At 40.0% G+C, this 16,231-nt stretch overlaps 1 protein-coding gene and 1 pseudogene across 3 annotated transcripts; both read right to left on the bottom strand.

The window, feature by feature from the left end:
- Nucleotides 1–56: 56 nt before the first annotated feature.
- LOC146490914 (flavin-containing monooxygenase 5-like) lies at nt 57–8,333 on the bottom strand. Of its 2 annotated transcripts, XM_085150273.1 has the most exons (11): nt 5,949–8,332; nt 5,609–5,749; nt 5,229–5,417; nt 4,969–5,134; nt 4,728–4,870; nt 4,442–4,641; nt 3,940–4,173; nt 3,629–3,750; nt 3,482–3,554; nt 3,317–3,386; nt 57–3,238 (listed from the first exon to the last, which is right to left on the bottom strand). In XM_085150273.1, the coding sequence occupies exons 2-11, from the start codon at nt 5,738–5,740 to the stop codon at nt 2,861–2,863; spliced, it is 1,707 nt and encodes a 568-aa protein (XP_085006399.1). In that variant the 5' UTR covers nt 5,741–5,749; nt 5,949–8,332; the 3' UTR covers nt 57–2,860. The 2 variants fall into 2 exon arrangements, with proteins under 2 accessions (XP_085006399.1, XP_085006398.1); XM_085150272.1 differs by having other exon boundaries at nt 5,609–8,333.
- Nucleotides 8,334–8,468: 135 nt separating this feature from the next.
- Nucleotides 8,469–14,583, bottom strand: LOC146490913 (flavin-containing monooxygenase 5-like; annotated as a pseudogene). The gene is made up of 10 exons (XR_014872225.1): nt 14,361–14,583; nt 14,035–14,223; nt 13,784–13,949; nt 13,564–13,706; nt 12,854–13,050; nt 12,476–12,611; nt 12,159–12,378; nt 9,581–9,653; nt 9,142–9,394; nt 8,469–9,039 (listed from the first exon to the last, which is right to left on the bottom strand). The product of XR_014872225.1 is annotated as a flavin-containing monooxygenase 5-like (transcript).
- Nucleotides 14,584–16,231: the final 1,648 nt, after the last annotated feature.

Raw genomic sequence — 16,231 nt, 5'->3', positions numbered from 1 at the left:
GTCTGAAAACTCGCTAAATATAGCGACAAAGTCGCTAAGTTGGCAACACTGGTAGGAGAGAGCCGAGCTGGAAAAAAACATTTTGGGAGGGGGGAGGGGTTATCTATACTTTTGTTGTTAAAATGTTCCATCTCAATTAAGTACTGTATGCTTTTTATACTTTTAGTAGTGTGTCCCACAAACAGCAAATATTTTCAAAAAAAGTAAGACATCTTTGGGGGTGCTTTGATTCATTTTGGGGGTGCTGAAGCACCTCCAAAACTGGGCTAAAATCGCCCCTGGAGTAAACAGACCTAATTTACTGTAGAGATTTTCACTTGTAAAACACAGATTAATAACATTAGTGGCAAAAAAGGGGTTCCTCCAGTGATTTTCATGCTGTAACAAGTCTGTAAATGATTTTATGTTTTGAGACTGATGGTGTTAGCTCTCAATTCAGAGGAATTTTCTTTTCCCTGGAACTTTAACAACACAATTTTAAAAAGTACATTAATGAAATACCAGCTTATTATGGTAAATGGCCTGTATTTGTATAGCACTTTACTAGTCCCTAAGGACCCCAAAGCACTTTACACTTTTCAGTCATCCACCCATTCACACACTAGTGATGGCAAGCTACATGCCATCACAGCCACCCTGGGGCACACTGACAGAGGCGCCCCATTAAAAAGTTTCTTACAAAGTTAAGGACATTAGCAAATAAAAATAAAATCACCACAAACTAAAGATATGTCAGCCTTACCTCTTCTTCACAGGGAGAGAGGAAGAAAGGATTCCTGTCCTCCTGTTTAAGTAATCAGTTATATTTTAACAGACAAGGCATTTGAGCAGAACAAGAGTCAGTAAACCAAGTTAATAAATAAAGACAGAAATTATACAAAAACTTGTACTTTTTTCTTTTTTGTAATTAAACAAACACCCAAGATCTGCTTCTTTGTACTAATATAAACCGTATTTAAGCCCCAAATTTTCTGTATTGACGTTTTCTGGACTTTGCAATGAGAAATGCAGCCTTTTCAATACACAGTCTACAATTAGTTTCTCAAAAAGTTCCCCAAACGAAGTAATAGTAGTACTAGTAGGAGGTACAGGAGGAATCACATGGTTATGTGACATATGTGACAAGTATGAAAATATAACATCTGACTTCAATCCAGGCCCATAGGAAATATATTATTATTAATTTATATGTCTTAGTAATGCTCAAGTGGCCAAATAAAGCATTGTTATGAGCTCAAGTCAGTGTCTTTGAGTAACAGCAATAATTTAAATTCCAGTGGGAGGGCCTTTGTGCACGGAAGCATCAGATTTTAAGTAAATACCAGCATTAATATCTAAGAGGTTTTCTTTAGCATTAACTCTGCAAACCATAATCTACTCCTCACTGGAGCTTCAACAGACACACTGGAGTTACAATATGCCAACTCAACCTTAAGCAAGATAGATGATTGTATCTCCTTACTTGCCCTTTTGGACTTAGTTCTTTTGGATTAGCTCTAATTTAGCAGTTTTTGGGAGGTCCCAGGTTAACCATGGATGTTTTAGGGAGGTCAGCAGTTTTAACTTCTTGAGACTGTAAATGAATGACAACACACACATAACACACTACAGGGCCTGGTTGCATTGTTCTCCATAAACAGAAAACGCTGGGTTTTCTGTTTAGGGCCTGTGATGGCAAGCCACACATGGTAAGCTCCGCACCTCACCACTAGTTGCTTCACTTTAGTTTACTTTGCAGTCACTACACTTATTTTCAAATATACTGTTTCCTTGTTAAATTAGTTTTTTTTCCCCATCACACCTTCCAATGTTAATATGGGGTGCACACATATCAACGCTGTAAGGTCAAAGTTCTGTTTTGTGTTACATCTTTCTTTGTTTGAGTTACCTGGGGGTTTGGCTTCTCCTTCCTGGCTGGCAAAAGGGCTGGGGGATCTGAAGTACTGCTGACAGCCTCAGTGGACTAAACCACATGCTTCATTGCCTGGGGGGTGTTTGGAGTTCGTTTAACAGTTTTGTGTTAGCTGGTTATATGTCAGTCACCCCCCCTCCTCCCCACAATATTGAGTGTCATATGATTTAGCTAAGCTAGTATTTAAGTTCCCTCCTGTCATTTCAGGAAGTCAGTTTGTCTTATGTTTGTTTGATGTTTTGTTAGTTGTTATTTTGAGTTTAGTTTGTTGAATTGACCTCTTTTATTGGTCTGCCTGTTTTAAGTTTTTGGTTTTGTTAATTATCTTTCATATTTATATCATATTCATATTCATATCTTTCATATCCTAAAAACGAAAAGCCTGAAACAAAAGCTGCGTTTTATGACATATTTCTTCAGTTTTAGGCTCAAGTCTGTCAAAAGAACCAATGCAAATTAAAATATTTTTTTCCAGGAGTGAGTGTTCATATCCTGAACCACGAAAGAACACAGTTTTATATAAATGAAAACATTTTTTTCAGTATTTTAGGCAATGTCTTTATTTGCTTTTTTCATGAGTGTTAGACAAGAAGAACTGCAGGTAGAAAATGGTGCATTTGTGCATTTTCACATATTTTAAATGGCACACACTGTTATCATCATCAGGCCTCAGTGTGAAGATTATGCAGACCTTTGGAACTGGAAGGTACCTTTACAACTGTATAATATTACATAATTGCAGCACATGATTTTTACACTACGACAAGAAAAGGAGACTCCCAATTTATCTCCTCTTTCCCTGCAGGCCAGTAGGAAATGAATACACAGAAATGAAAAAAAAAAAACTGATTTTCTGTTATTCACAGACCTGTTTTCTTTCCTCTTTAATCCATGTTAAATAATTTTGTTGTTAAAATTGTTGTTATGTTAATTAAGTCTATTAATACATTACATATCAGGAGTCTGTGGTAAGCTGAACCACAACTCCCTCAGAAAAACTGTGCTTTTGTTCAGCATCTCAGTAGCAGCTTCCAGGGTCGTAACGATCTTGCCTTTAGAAAAAAGCACGACTATAATTACAGTTCCTGTGAATGTGAGCATCAGCGGAGAACACAAGCCAAATTTACTGGTGTTGTCTGGTATTTCTCTGGTTCTGAACGGTTGAGAAACCCGCTCCCACTGAGTGACGATAGCTTGTCTGGCACCAGACCAATTTCCAGGCCCACTAAGACGATATTGATAAGGTGTGCAGGGACCAAAGAAGACCTTTGCCCAGAGCACAGGGTCTCTCAGAAAAAGCCTCAGGAGTTTTGGTCGAACACCTACCTGTGAATAAAAATCTGTTATGAAGGATTTGTCTATGATTAATGTTGAAAATTTTATTTATAGCTAAAGTGAACTTACTTCCCCAGCCATAAAATCCAGATATGGGATGTAATCAACCTGTAGAACAGCCTGCCGTGGACAGGGATAGCTGAGAAAGAAATACTTTCTTGTATCATTAACAGGACTTAATGGGAATAAGTAATTGACCAGGGCCATTTAATAACTTTCAGAAATGATGTCTACCTTTGCATGTTTCTCCTCCTCTCAGACTCAATGACATCCAGCATTTTCTCTTTGGTTGGAAGACGACTCTGACCTTAAAGATATGATGTTTCAGCTACTATTTCCCCAAACCCCGTGTAAGCTTATGTGTTTGTTTGAAGAGTTTACCTAAAAAGACCTTAACAGCCCAGCGAGCCTGCATTTCCACTGTAGGCATGATTGGACCTTTTACTTGGAAAAGTCCCATGACGGCCAGTGTGGGAGGTTGCAGGGATGGAGGAAACGCTCTCCTAAAACGTGAAAGATAAAACTATGTGGTGGTACTTTAAGAATTTTAATATGATAGCACTGTAAAAGTTGCCTGCAGCACCAACCCCCAAAAAATGTATCATGTATGATTCAAACTTTAATCTCTAGACTTTACATTTGAGAGGATACCCATGCAAGTCAGTGATCCACTCTGTCCACCATGAACTTACTTGTACAGTGTCACCTCTTCATATGGTCCCTCTGACAGAGTTGATGGTAGGAATGGGAACTTTCCAATGTAACCTGTGCAAAATACCACGGCGTCAATGTTCTCCTCCACCGTGCTATCTTCAAATACAACTCTAGAGTCCTTGAACCCTTCCAGATTGTGCTTCATGACTATTGCCCCCTGAAGGATTCGGCCTGGGAGATCGTCATTGATCATAAGCTTTCTCTCCATAAGTCTGTGAAAGAAGTAAAGTAGTGAAGTCTCTGTTGCTACAGATGCTGTTGTCTAATTGTCAGCTCATGCCATGCTGGTACTTAATTATGAGTAAAACTCGAGAAAGACTTATGTCAGCCAAGAAACAATATAGAAATAATTCTGATTAATTTTCGTCTTTATTAGGTAGGAATTACAATTGTAAGTGTCTTTCAGGTTTGAGGGGATTGTGCTGTCTTTTTTGAAGGTTCGTAAAGTTGTGACGACTATTTCAAAAGCACGTACATTACCTGTGTTTGGGTTTTAGACCATACAATATGTGGTCATATTTATTGTTCAGTGCTCTCTCTGCTGCCCAGTTGACCAAAGTCTTGGGGAGCAATTGGAAGAAGACATTGTTGATCCGTTTGATTACTGCCATGTCGAGAGGAACGCCATTGGTGGACATCCTGCCCATCACCCAGGCCCCTTGACGTGTACTGAGAAAGGTCTGTCGATACAAAAGCGGTACAGTCGACATTTGATCATCTCTCTCAGTCCCGTACCTCCATGACAAACCAAACGTTTGCATTTCACCTTCTCGGCCGATCTGCTAATCTCCACAGCAATATCACCTCCAGAATTGCCAATGCCGACCACCACCACCCTTTTTCCTGTGAAGGCATCTGCATCTTTATATTCCCAGCTGTGAAGACACCTGCCAGAAAAGGTTTCATGCCCTGGAGGAATACAGATTTTGCTACAGTCACAAGGAAAACATTTTTTCCAAGAATGTCATGATTTAAATACTATTACTCTATGATATCCATTTATTTACCTTGAAAGTCAGACAATGGTAATGTTGGATGGGTGTAGTGACCTGAGCACACCAGAACGGCATCAGAGATGTGCCTCTCTTCCTGTCCGTTCTTGTTTATGGTCACTACTTCCCATTGGCCGGATAGAGAGAAATCCGGCCTTTGCAAAACACTCCTCACTGTGGTCTGAGGTGTGCATGCCCACATTCACAGAAAAATATACATTAATATCAACAACACTGCTTTCATTGAATACTTGAGCTGATGAGATGCCATCTACCTGAAAGTTAATGTATCTAAGCAGGTCAAAGTGTTCAGCATAGAGCCTGAAGTACTGCAGAAGCTGTGAGTTATGCATGAAGTTGGGATAGTCAGACGGCATTGGAAAATCACTGAAGCACATCATTTCTTTGGAGGTATTGACCACCAAGGACCGGTAGATGCTGGTTCGATCTGGCTCAGGTGTCTCCTGTTGACACACATGAAAACAAGAGCAAAGCAGGTAAAAACATCTCTCTGCTACCATTCTACACTTTAATGCAGTGTTTATAATGATTGTTGTGGACAAGCTAAACCCTTTCTCTATATACAGTAATAACAGGATTCAACAACAGCAAGAACAATCATCAAACTTTGTAATGTGGTTGTGCCCCCACTTACTCTAAAATTCCACAAGCCTCCAATGTCATCACTGCTTTCAAAGCAGACAGGCTCGAGCCCCTCATCCACACAGATCTTGATACAGGCCAAACCAGAACTGCCTGCTCCAACTACTGCCACACGTCGAACCATTACTGAACACTTGGGTATGGAAAGACACTGTGAGTCAGACATGTTTCATGCACAAACCAACACGTAAAGACTGCATGCACATTTTTATGTTTCTTCTTCTATCTTCCATAATCAACTACCTCAAAAGTAGTAACATTGTAAGCTGTACACTATGTGCATAAAAATAGGCCATTGTTACAAGTTTGAAAGACATGTCAGTTGTTCTCACCTTCTTCAGTTATATGCTTGTCGGTCCTGTTTAGCCGGTGTTGGGCGTTAAACGGTGTGTAAGCTCCCATGACCTGAACTCTTGTTGTGCAATCAGTTAAACAATATGCCAGAAGAGGGACTTTAACCCTTCTCTTCAAATATTCTATATAGGAGTGCTGGAATGAGTAAAAGAGGTGCTTCTTATTAGAACCCACATGATGGGAAGACTCAGTTTCTCAAATCTGTACATCTTTGCATTGTTGCATCTGGGTCATATGTGACGTAGTGTGTGTCCTTTATTGCGGTTTTTATCCAAATCTTTTGTAATAGTGGGACATCTTTCAATTTGAGGATCTTTGAAGATCCTTCTGTAGGCTTCAATGGCTCTGTTCTGAATGGCTTGATTCCTGGGCTTGCCTATCGATGTGTTTGCTGCTGATTGGCTCCTCCATGACATCCTGCTGTTTAAAAGTTCGGGTTTCTATATTACTCTCCTGACAGCAACTTGGCCCAGACCTCCAAACCCTGCTATACTCTTTCTGTTATAGAGGAGAAGTCTCTTTAGGCCCAGTGTTTGTTAGTGTGGTTTGTATTAAGTGTTCTATCATGTAAATACATAAATTTGCTATCATACTGTATATAAAGGCTGAACTGCTTCTTTCCTTCTTTTTCTTTTTCTTTTAAACACTGTTTTCTCTTGATTTACATATTATAGGAAGTAAGATTCAGGAGTCTAGTTTGTTGTACTTAGGAATCAGGTATCACTGGGGTTTGTACCACAAAGAAGGTTTGTACTTTAGTCACTAAGACTAAAGTGGAGATGCTATCTTAATAAAGTCTAGTCTAATACCAGACTAAAAGGAAAGCTGGCCAAAAAGCAAACTGTATAAGTTACCGGACTTATTCAGTATTCAGTAATTCGTGGGAGAATCAGATAATAATTGGATAATAATTGTTGTGTTAGTCATTCTTAGTAATTGTTTAGATTTGTGTATGGCCCCCTTTCAAAATAAGCTTCAACCACAACATGACTGGATGAAGAGTGACTGGAAAGCAGACATTAATGATTAACTAATTCCAGTATACAGTGTATTACAGAAGTCCACTCTAGACATAACAAAAGAATGCATATTCATTTCCATAATCACTGCCAGATGTGCTTTTTTTTTTTTTTTTTTTTTTAAAGATTTTAATCTTGAGATCCATCTGAGCTGGGACAAACTGCTCTTGACCACAGCGCTGATTTGCTTTTCACATTTTAAATTTGTGTGAAAGATTACACCAAGATTTTTAACCTGTGCTTTAATAAAACGAGTTAAAGTGCAGGCAATCTTTTAACTCTCATTTAATAGTGGAGGACCAAACAATATGGCCTGTGTTTTGGAAAACAACCAGGACATAAAATGACATGTAAGAATTTATTTATATTTGTTACTGATCCTGTAAAGACAGGGAAAGACAAAGACTCTAGATCTTCTTGCAATCTTGCTAATGGTATTGTTATTTCCTGGAGAATTAATGGGGCACTCAGTGATTCGGAAGAAGGACAGAGAAGTTCACAGCATGCTTTGGGTGTTTCTCTGAACTAATGTTAGTTTGGCTGAATTCCCTGTAATTGATTTCTTATTTCATTAAAACATTGTTGATGATTTTGCCACCCTCTTGCCCTTAAACATTCCTTTTAAGGACACCAAAAACATCAACCTGTTGAATTATCTGTTGATATAATCCAAAGGTGTAAACAGCTGAAACAATTACAAAAACCATAATCACTTACAGAGTTATTAACAAAACCATCATCCTTGTAAAACTATACCCAGATTACAGTTTGATATTGCACCTGCAGATGTTTGTGTTTGTCCCTGCAACAGTCATGGATGCGCTGTAGAACAACGCCCCCCAGTGGACAGAATGTAAAAGACATGTCTTCATATCAATGAAGACATGTCTTTCTGATTCTGACAGTGTAATAAATCAATTTATCATTGGTCTTTTATTTTTTTTAACTACTTTCTCTAGCAGAAAACAACATTCATGGACAGGGACTTCTAAAATATTTTCCAAACTATATCTTTTAGATAACTAACAGAAAATGTAATAAAGGTCATAAATATTAGTTAAATATTAGTTAAAAGTATTTTTTGCCTTCTCTCAGTCAAACAGCTCTGAGATAGTTTAAAGACAAAATTACAATGATTTGACCACATCTTTTATATGGTAAATGGTAAGTATTTGTATAGCGCTTTACTAGTCCCCAGGGACCCCAAAGCGCTTTACACATCCAGTCATCCACCCATTCACACACACATTCACACACTGGTGATGGCAAGCTAATTTGTAGCCACAGCCACCCTGGGACGCACTGACAGAGGTTTATCTTACTTCATTGTCTCACATACACCAAGTATGTCGATGACCCCTTGACCTTGTATTTGATAAGAAGTGAACAGATTCACAGAGACTGATATTGTTAAACCTCATACAACAGGCCAAGAGACATCAAAAACAGAACGTATAAATTAATAAATAAAACAAACAATTCGGAGCACATACTGAATATTTATAAATTATTCAGTACAGCTTTTAAAGTCTTTAATAATGTAATATACTGCTGACAGAAAACATGATAATCTGCTGTAATATCTTACAGTGTATAACCTCTTAGCATATCAAAGAAATAAGTAATCATAGGATCCTAATTATATGTTAGCCTAGAAATGGTTACAGTACTTAAATGAGTCAGTATATGACATTAACAGATCTTCTTAAGATGGTATTTTATGCAACATGTCAAAATCCAAGTCAAGCCTCTGTCATTGTTATCAGTGTGGTGTTACTAACTATGGGAATTAGTGACTGGTGTTGTCTTTTAATAGCTTCACTGTTATTTCTCAAATTATTTTGAAACCCTAAGTATCAAAGGAGGTGCAAGATGAGATACTGGTGCTGGGTTTCTCATTCAATCACACTGATTGTGGACGCAGCTTGGACACGAGGGTGGAGATGGTGGTTGGGTTGCGGTGGATGTAGTAGATTGCAGCTCCTCCAGCCATGAATGTCAAGCTAAGCTTGATCAGGAAACCTGTCGTTGAACTCTGTTGTGCATTCAGCTGGAGGAGACATATGAAAAGATTATAAGAATGCATCTTTGATTGGCTGACCGGTGCATACAGCAAAACTCAGAGTATGCAAAATAAACGCTTTTTTCAGACCTGTCTAGTTTTTAGAGGTTGGTACATGCGGTCATACTGAGTGAAGATTGCCTTGCGGGCCCCCTCCCATTTTCCTGGTCCCATCAACCGGTACTGGTAGGCTGTAACAGGCCCCCACAGAACTTTCTTAAATAGAGGGAAGTCTGTGAGGAAGAGCCAGAGGAGATTTGGTTGCACTCCAATGTCCTTTGCTAAGTCGTCCATGTGCTCAACAAAGTCCACCTGCAGAGGTGTTAACTTTGACACAACGTAGCTGTAAAGAGGATAAGTAAAAAAAAACAAATAAGTTAACCAATAGAATATCAGACCCACACACCTAGTTTTAAACAAGGAAGGGTTGAAAGGTTTAAATGATTTATTCACTTTTTTGGTAATTGATTTACAAAAAAATATTCTTATTATTACAAAATTAAAGAGGGGAAAATTAGTTTTTAAATACTTTTTTGCAATCTTCTTGGTGTCATTCTCAACAGCTTTGATCATGGCCTGGTTTGAGGGCAGTTTCTTATGTCCTGAAGAGCAAAAGAGAGAAAGCAAGAGTAAAGATAGTGACTGTTGATATGTAGATGTTGATGTAATGATACGGTTTACCAGCAGGGGGCACTGTATGTAAGAAAGCTCATGAATGCCTCCAGGGGGAGCGCATAAAAGAAGACTAGTCTGTGGCATGGCATAAAGATGTTAATAAAATGTTTTGGAGCATAAGTGGATGCTGTGTTATTTTTAACAAGCCCTGCAAAGACAACACATGGTACCAGGAGTAAAAGTGAAAGTGTGGAAGCGATAGCAGTTCAAAGTTCTGTCTGAGATGGAAAGTTTGAAGCAACCGGAAGCATTGTCATTTTGGTGTAAAGGAAATAACATTTTTGGGAGACAAATTCTCTGCTGGAGGTCTTGAGCCAGATGAAAGAAAAATAAAAGCCATTGCAACCATACCACACCCAACAGATAAGAGAGGTGTGCTCAGAGTGATGGGAATGATCAACTTTGTTGGAAAATTTATACCTAACTTGTCAGTGAGAACATCAGCACTAAGGGAGTTAATTTGTGATTCCATGGAATTTAAATGGACAGCGAGGCATGAACAAGAATGGAATGATTGAAAGACCACACTGACAACGCGCCCAGTGCTTGCATATTATGATCCAACTAAGAGTCTGAAAATCTCAACAGATGCCTCAAAGGATGTGCTTGGAGCTGTTTTACTTCAAGCTGAAGAGGGGAGCTGGAAACCAATTGCTTATGCTTCTAGATCCATGACTAAGGCTGAAACCAAATATGCTCAGATTGAGAAAGAATGTCTTGGGCTGGTATATGGACTTGATATTTTTCACTGTTATGTTTATGGTCTTCCTACCTTTACAGTTGAGACAGATCATTGTCCTCTGGTGTCAATCATTAAGAAAAATCTGAATGAGATGTCGCCGAGGATTCAGCGTCTCATGATGAAACTGCAGAGGTATAGTTTTGACTTGATATACACACCAGGCAAGTATTTAGCTTTAGCAGATGCACTGTCACAAGCATCACAGGTGTGTCACGCAAGTTCCACTGAGAAAGAAGTAGATGATCATGTTAATATGATAGTGGAGTCTCTGCCAGTGTCTGACGCAAAGATAAAACAAGTATGTGAGGAGACAGCTGCAGACAGGGAGCTGCAAACAGTGATGGAAAATATCCAAGGAGACTGGGCCAAAGGGTCCCGTTCAAAGTATTATCATGTTAGATCAGAGCTTAGCGTGGTAAATGCACTGCTGTTGAGAGGCAATAGGATCGTGATACCACATAGTCTGAGACAGGTGAATGTGGGACACCTGGGAATAGAAAAGTGTAAAAGGAGGGCTAGAGATACTGTGTACTGGCCTGGTATTAATAAAGACATTGAGAACATGATCGGAAAGTGTGAAACCTGTTTCAGAGCAGACAGGCAAGAGAACCCATGATGATTCCCGAACTTCCTACAGCACCTCGGAGGAAATTAGGAACAGATTTATTTCATTTTAATGGGAAAGACTATCTGTTGGTTATAGATTATTACTCTAACTTTCCTGAGATTGCTCTACTTACAAGTACAACTGCTAATAATGTGATCACACATGTGAAGTCCATCTTTGCCAGGCATGGAATACCAGAAACTGTCGTTAGTGACAATGGTCCTTGCTATAATTGCAAAGAATGGCAGAATTTCGCAAGAGAATATGGCTTTAAACATGTCACATCAAGTCCTCAACATCCACAGGCAAATGGCAAGTGCATATCATCAAGCAGCTTCTGAAGAAGGCTACAGACAGTCAATCAGATCCTTATGTAGCCCTGCTGAGCTACAGGGCTGCTCCTCTTGACTGTGGTTTATCCCCTGCAGAACTGCTGACGAATCGTAAGCTACACACAACTTTGCCCTGCTATGCAGAGTGCAAGCAGAGTGAAGAAATTATAAAAAGCAAGAGCCTCTGAAATGGAAACAAAAACAGCAATACGACAAAGGAACAAGAGCACTTGGATTGCTTGCAAAGAATGATGTAGTGAGAATCCAAGATCAGAATGCATGGAACAGGAAAGCCATTGTTCTTCAGGAAGCAGGTCCGAGATCATATGACGTAGGAACTGAAGAAGGTCATGTGCTCAGTAGGAACCGTCGCAACTTACTGAAGACTAAAGAGACATTTCAGGAGGAACAATGTGGTGAGGAAGATGAAAATGCTGATGTGTCACATGCAGAGATGGTGTCTGATTTGAAACTACTAGATGGACATGAGACTGTGGAGAATGAATGAATGCCTCCAGGGAGAGCATATAAAAGAAGACTGGTCTGTGGTGTGGTATAAGGATGTTAATAAAATGTTTGGAGCGGTAGCTCGCAATCATAAGTGGATGCTGTGTTATTTTTAACAAGCGCTACGAAGACAACACAGTGACCAGCGACAATCATTAGTAAAATGCAATGTATTTGATATTTTACTGTAAAAGGTTTTATTTCACCTCAGTTTTTAAATGTTCTTTTATTGGAAATTCCTCACCTTTGAAGACACGAGTGACAAAACGGGCCTGCATTTCAGCTTGAGGCATGATGGCTCCGTCAGAATGGATAAAACCCACAATAGCTAGGGTAGGCTGCTCTAGGATTGGAGGAAAAACATGTTTGTACAGTCCAATACGGTGCCCAGACTTGTATATGGCATTTTTTGGCAAGTAGGGGAAATCGTAGTTATATCCTGTGGCAAACACAATCAAGTCCACCTGTAATAAAGAGGACAAGAAAGAAGAGCTGAAATTGTTTTTAATGACATTAAGAACTGGAATATTTAAAGCACATCAGATAATTTGGTTCTCTAACATTTTCTGCAGTACTGCCATCATCAAACACCACAGTGGAACCACGGATCTCTTTTATGTTTGGTTTGACGATGACCGACCCAGACAAAATCCGGAAGGGCAGATCGTCATTGTTCACTGGGATCTGGCTGAAGAGCCTGATGAGGTGAGGGCAGCAGAGGAAAGACAGACATGTACAATTCATATATAATAATATATTCTGATAACTACTAATAGACAAGTGATGATTTAAATAGTGTTCACTTCATAGCAGATACACAGTTTATGGACAATTTTGGTATGGTGAACAGTTTAGCAAACAAGATGAGACAATCAGCTTATATGTGATAGATTGCATTCAGCGAAACCGTGGCGTTAGGGAAGAATTTACATATCTCACCTGTGTTTGGGTTTGAGGCCATACATGGCGTGATCATACATGGAGTTGAGCTTTTTCTCACCAAGCCAGTTGAGAAATCTCATTGGCAACAGCCTGAACATGATATGGACAAAGCGTGTGTTGAACCTGTCCACTGGAAGACCATTGTCAGAAACCTGACGATTGACCCAAGCACCACTACGAGTGCTCAGATACACCTGTAAGACAAGACAGAAAGAAAGAATTCAATTCAATTCAATTTTATTTATATAGCGCCAAATCACAACAAATGTCGCCTCAAGGCGCTTCATAGATACAGAGAAAAGCCCAACAATCATATGACCCCCTATGAGCAAGCACTTTGGCGACAGTGGGAAGGAAAAACTCCCTTTTAACAGGAAGAAACCTCCGGCAGAACCAGGCTCAGGGAGGGGCGGCCATCTGCTGCGACCGGTTGGGGTGAGAGAAGGAAGACAGGATAAAAGACATGCTGTGGAAGAGAGACAGAGATTAATAACAGGTATGATTCAAAAGAAAGAAAGAAGTAACACTAACGTGAAATTGTCTTATCTCACGGGATGAAGGGCATCATTGTGCTCTTTATTTTAGGAGGTAAAGCTTGAGGAATGAGGATGCAAAAGGCACATCAAACCAGATTGGCACACTATCAGACAAAAAAGGGACACTAAAATGTTAGGAAGAAAGCTGAGCACTTAGAGAGCACTACCAACCTGCTCTGCAACTCTGCTGCCCTCCACCGCGATGTCACCCCCTGAGTTGCCGATGCCGATGACCACAACTCGCTTCCCATGCATGTCTTCAGGCCCCTTGTAGTCCCAGCTATGGGAGTATTTTCCTTCAAATGTCTCAATTCCTTTCAGACAACAGAGTGGAATTTTTATACAGTCATGTTTTAACATTTATCATGTGGTGGTACAGATATTTACTCACCTGGGAAGTCTTTGAGTGGCAGGTTAGGATAGTTGAAGTGGCCCGTGCAGCAGATAATGGCATCAAAAATGTGGTTCTCCTCGTATCCATCTCTAGTCTCAGTCACCACATCTCACTGACCAGTGCGAGAAAAGTCCGGTCTCTGTTTCACACTCTTCACTTTGGTCTAAGATACAATAAATATATTGTATCTTATTAAATATTAATATAGGGTATAATAAAATTGATCGCTCTTCTTTCTATCTTGCTACCTGGAAGCGAATGTATTGCAGTAGTTTAAAGTGGTCTGCATACATCCTGAAATAGTTCAAGATTTTAGAGTGGTGCATGTAGTTGGGGTAGTCTGCAGGGATTGGGTAGTCACTGTAGCATATCATCTCCTTCCACACATTGATAGTAAGGGAACGATAGATACTAGCCCTGTTTGGTTCCGACACTTCCTGCAGAGAAGACGTTCCAGACAACAGATGTTAAGAAATAATAGTTTAAAATTGCACATTAAATTTTATATGAAAGACATACAAATGTCAAAATAGTCACAGTCAGTAGTGAATCTTTCTCTAGACTAAAGTCTTGCCTTGAATTTCCACAGTCCACCCATGTCATCACTGCTTTCAAAGCAGGTTGGCTCCATGCCCTCATCCAGACAAGCCTTTACGCTGGTCAGACCACAGGGTCCTGCCCCGATCACTACTACTTTGTGAACCATGATGGATCTGCAACAGGAAAAAATTATTTATCAAAGGAGAAAAAAGGGAAAATTAAAGTTAAACAAGACACCGTATAGTACGATATTGTACAGGAAGAGACAAAGTTGCAGTGAAATTGCAGTGAAACTCAATACCGAAAGGCCAAAGGAGCTTGCAAAGAAAAGCGTCTGGACTTCTTTAAGTTACTTGAAGACTTTTCACCTCTCATCCGAGAAGCTTCTTCAGTTCTAAGGTCAAATGGTGGAGAGTCCCAGATATAAACCTAGTGGGAGTATCCCCTCACAGAGGGACAAAAGGACCCCCTGATGATCCTCTAATCGCCTGAGCCAAGGTGTGAAACTGGGTGTGGGTCCCAATCAGCCAGTTCGGGTGAGTTCATTGTGAAACCTGGCCCCACCTTATCATGCGAATTCCTGAGGTCAGATGGCCCAGGATGTGAGTGGCTGTTAAGGCGTCTGGGGAGGGAACTCAAAACTGTTTCACAGTTTCACACCTTGGCTCAGGCGATTAGAGGATCATCAGGGGGGTCCTTTTGACTTTGGGATCTGCAGCGGAGTTTGGACCTGGAAACGGCTAATGACATCAGACTTAAAGACCGGATAGCATCTCTATTGCTTAATGCATAGTTGTGTTGTGAATATTCATCCTTAATCTGTAAAAAAGCACAAGGTTCAGAAAAATTATAGTGATTACAAAATGGTACATTTCAGGCTAGAATAGCAAAGGGGAACCTGTCAGTAGAGGAACGAAAGAGAAGGAACAGGGAGTATCAAAAAAGAAGGAGAGAAAAAATTAACAGCCAGCCCGAGTTGAAGAAAGAGTTTCTCATAAAGGAAAGGGAAAGATGGCGAAATAGAGTGAAAAAGAGAAAAATAAAGAACATCAGTGATCTGAAAGAAAGAGAAAAAAGGCAGAAGAGAAGGTTTTGGAAGAAAGCACAGAGAGACAAAAGGAGAGAAAGTACAGCAGGGTCTAAACACACAACCACAGACAGTGTTGGGAAGGTTACTTTTAAAATGTATTCCAATACAGATTACAGAATACATCCCCCAAAATGTATTTTGTAATGTATTCCGTTACGTTACTCAATGAGAGTAACGTATTCTGAATACTTTGGATTACTTAATATATTATCATGCTGTTTACAACTGCATGAATGTACTGTTGCTGTGTGATTTATTACTATTACTGAAGGTCCGCGGCTCCGAACCGTAGTAAAGGGACCTCTGACTAATACGTGGGTTCCGTGTCGGGCTCATAGCTGAAAAATAGAGACAGAGAGAGGCGTTGAAAGGCTGCTCCAACGGAACTTATTGTTTCGGAGGAAAACACGAACACAGTGTACAGCCGAGTCTTAATAGCTTACTTACAACTGGGCTCGTCAGGCACTCTTCTTGGCTGCAGTGGTTATTATTGTTTCTGCTCGGTGACAGCTCGTACTTTCCCACTCACATTTTTCTCCCTCCTCGCGCTCACAGACACATAACGGGTATGGCAGTCCATTCTCCCTGCAGCACGGACTACACTGCCATAAAGCTACATTCTTTAGGCCTATTAGCTTAGCACAACAACAACAACAAAAAAGCGCTCTCGCACCCAGGAAACACACAGTCGCAGAGAGCGCGCGTCACCATGGCAACTGTAACGCTGCTGCCTGGAACAACAGAACATAGCTGTCAAACAAAACCCAAACAGTCCTGACCCGCCACAATATGAAACAGGGAAATACCGCCGTGTA

The sequence above is a fragment of the Neolamprologus multifasciatus genome, chromosome 23 (assembly GCF_963576455.1).
Source record: "Neolamprologus multifasciatus chromosome 23, fNeoMul1.2, whole genome shotgun sequence".
Classification (NCBI taxonomy): domain Eukaryota; kingdom Metazoa; phylum Chordata; class Actinopteri; order Cichliformes; family Cichlidae; genus Neolamprologus; species Neolamprologus multifasciatus.
Note: the sequence above shows the minus strand (reverse complement) of the source record. Positions and strands in the feature narration are given on the sequence as shown.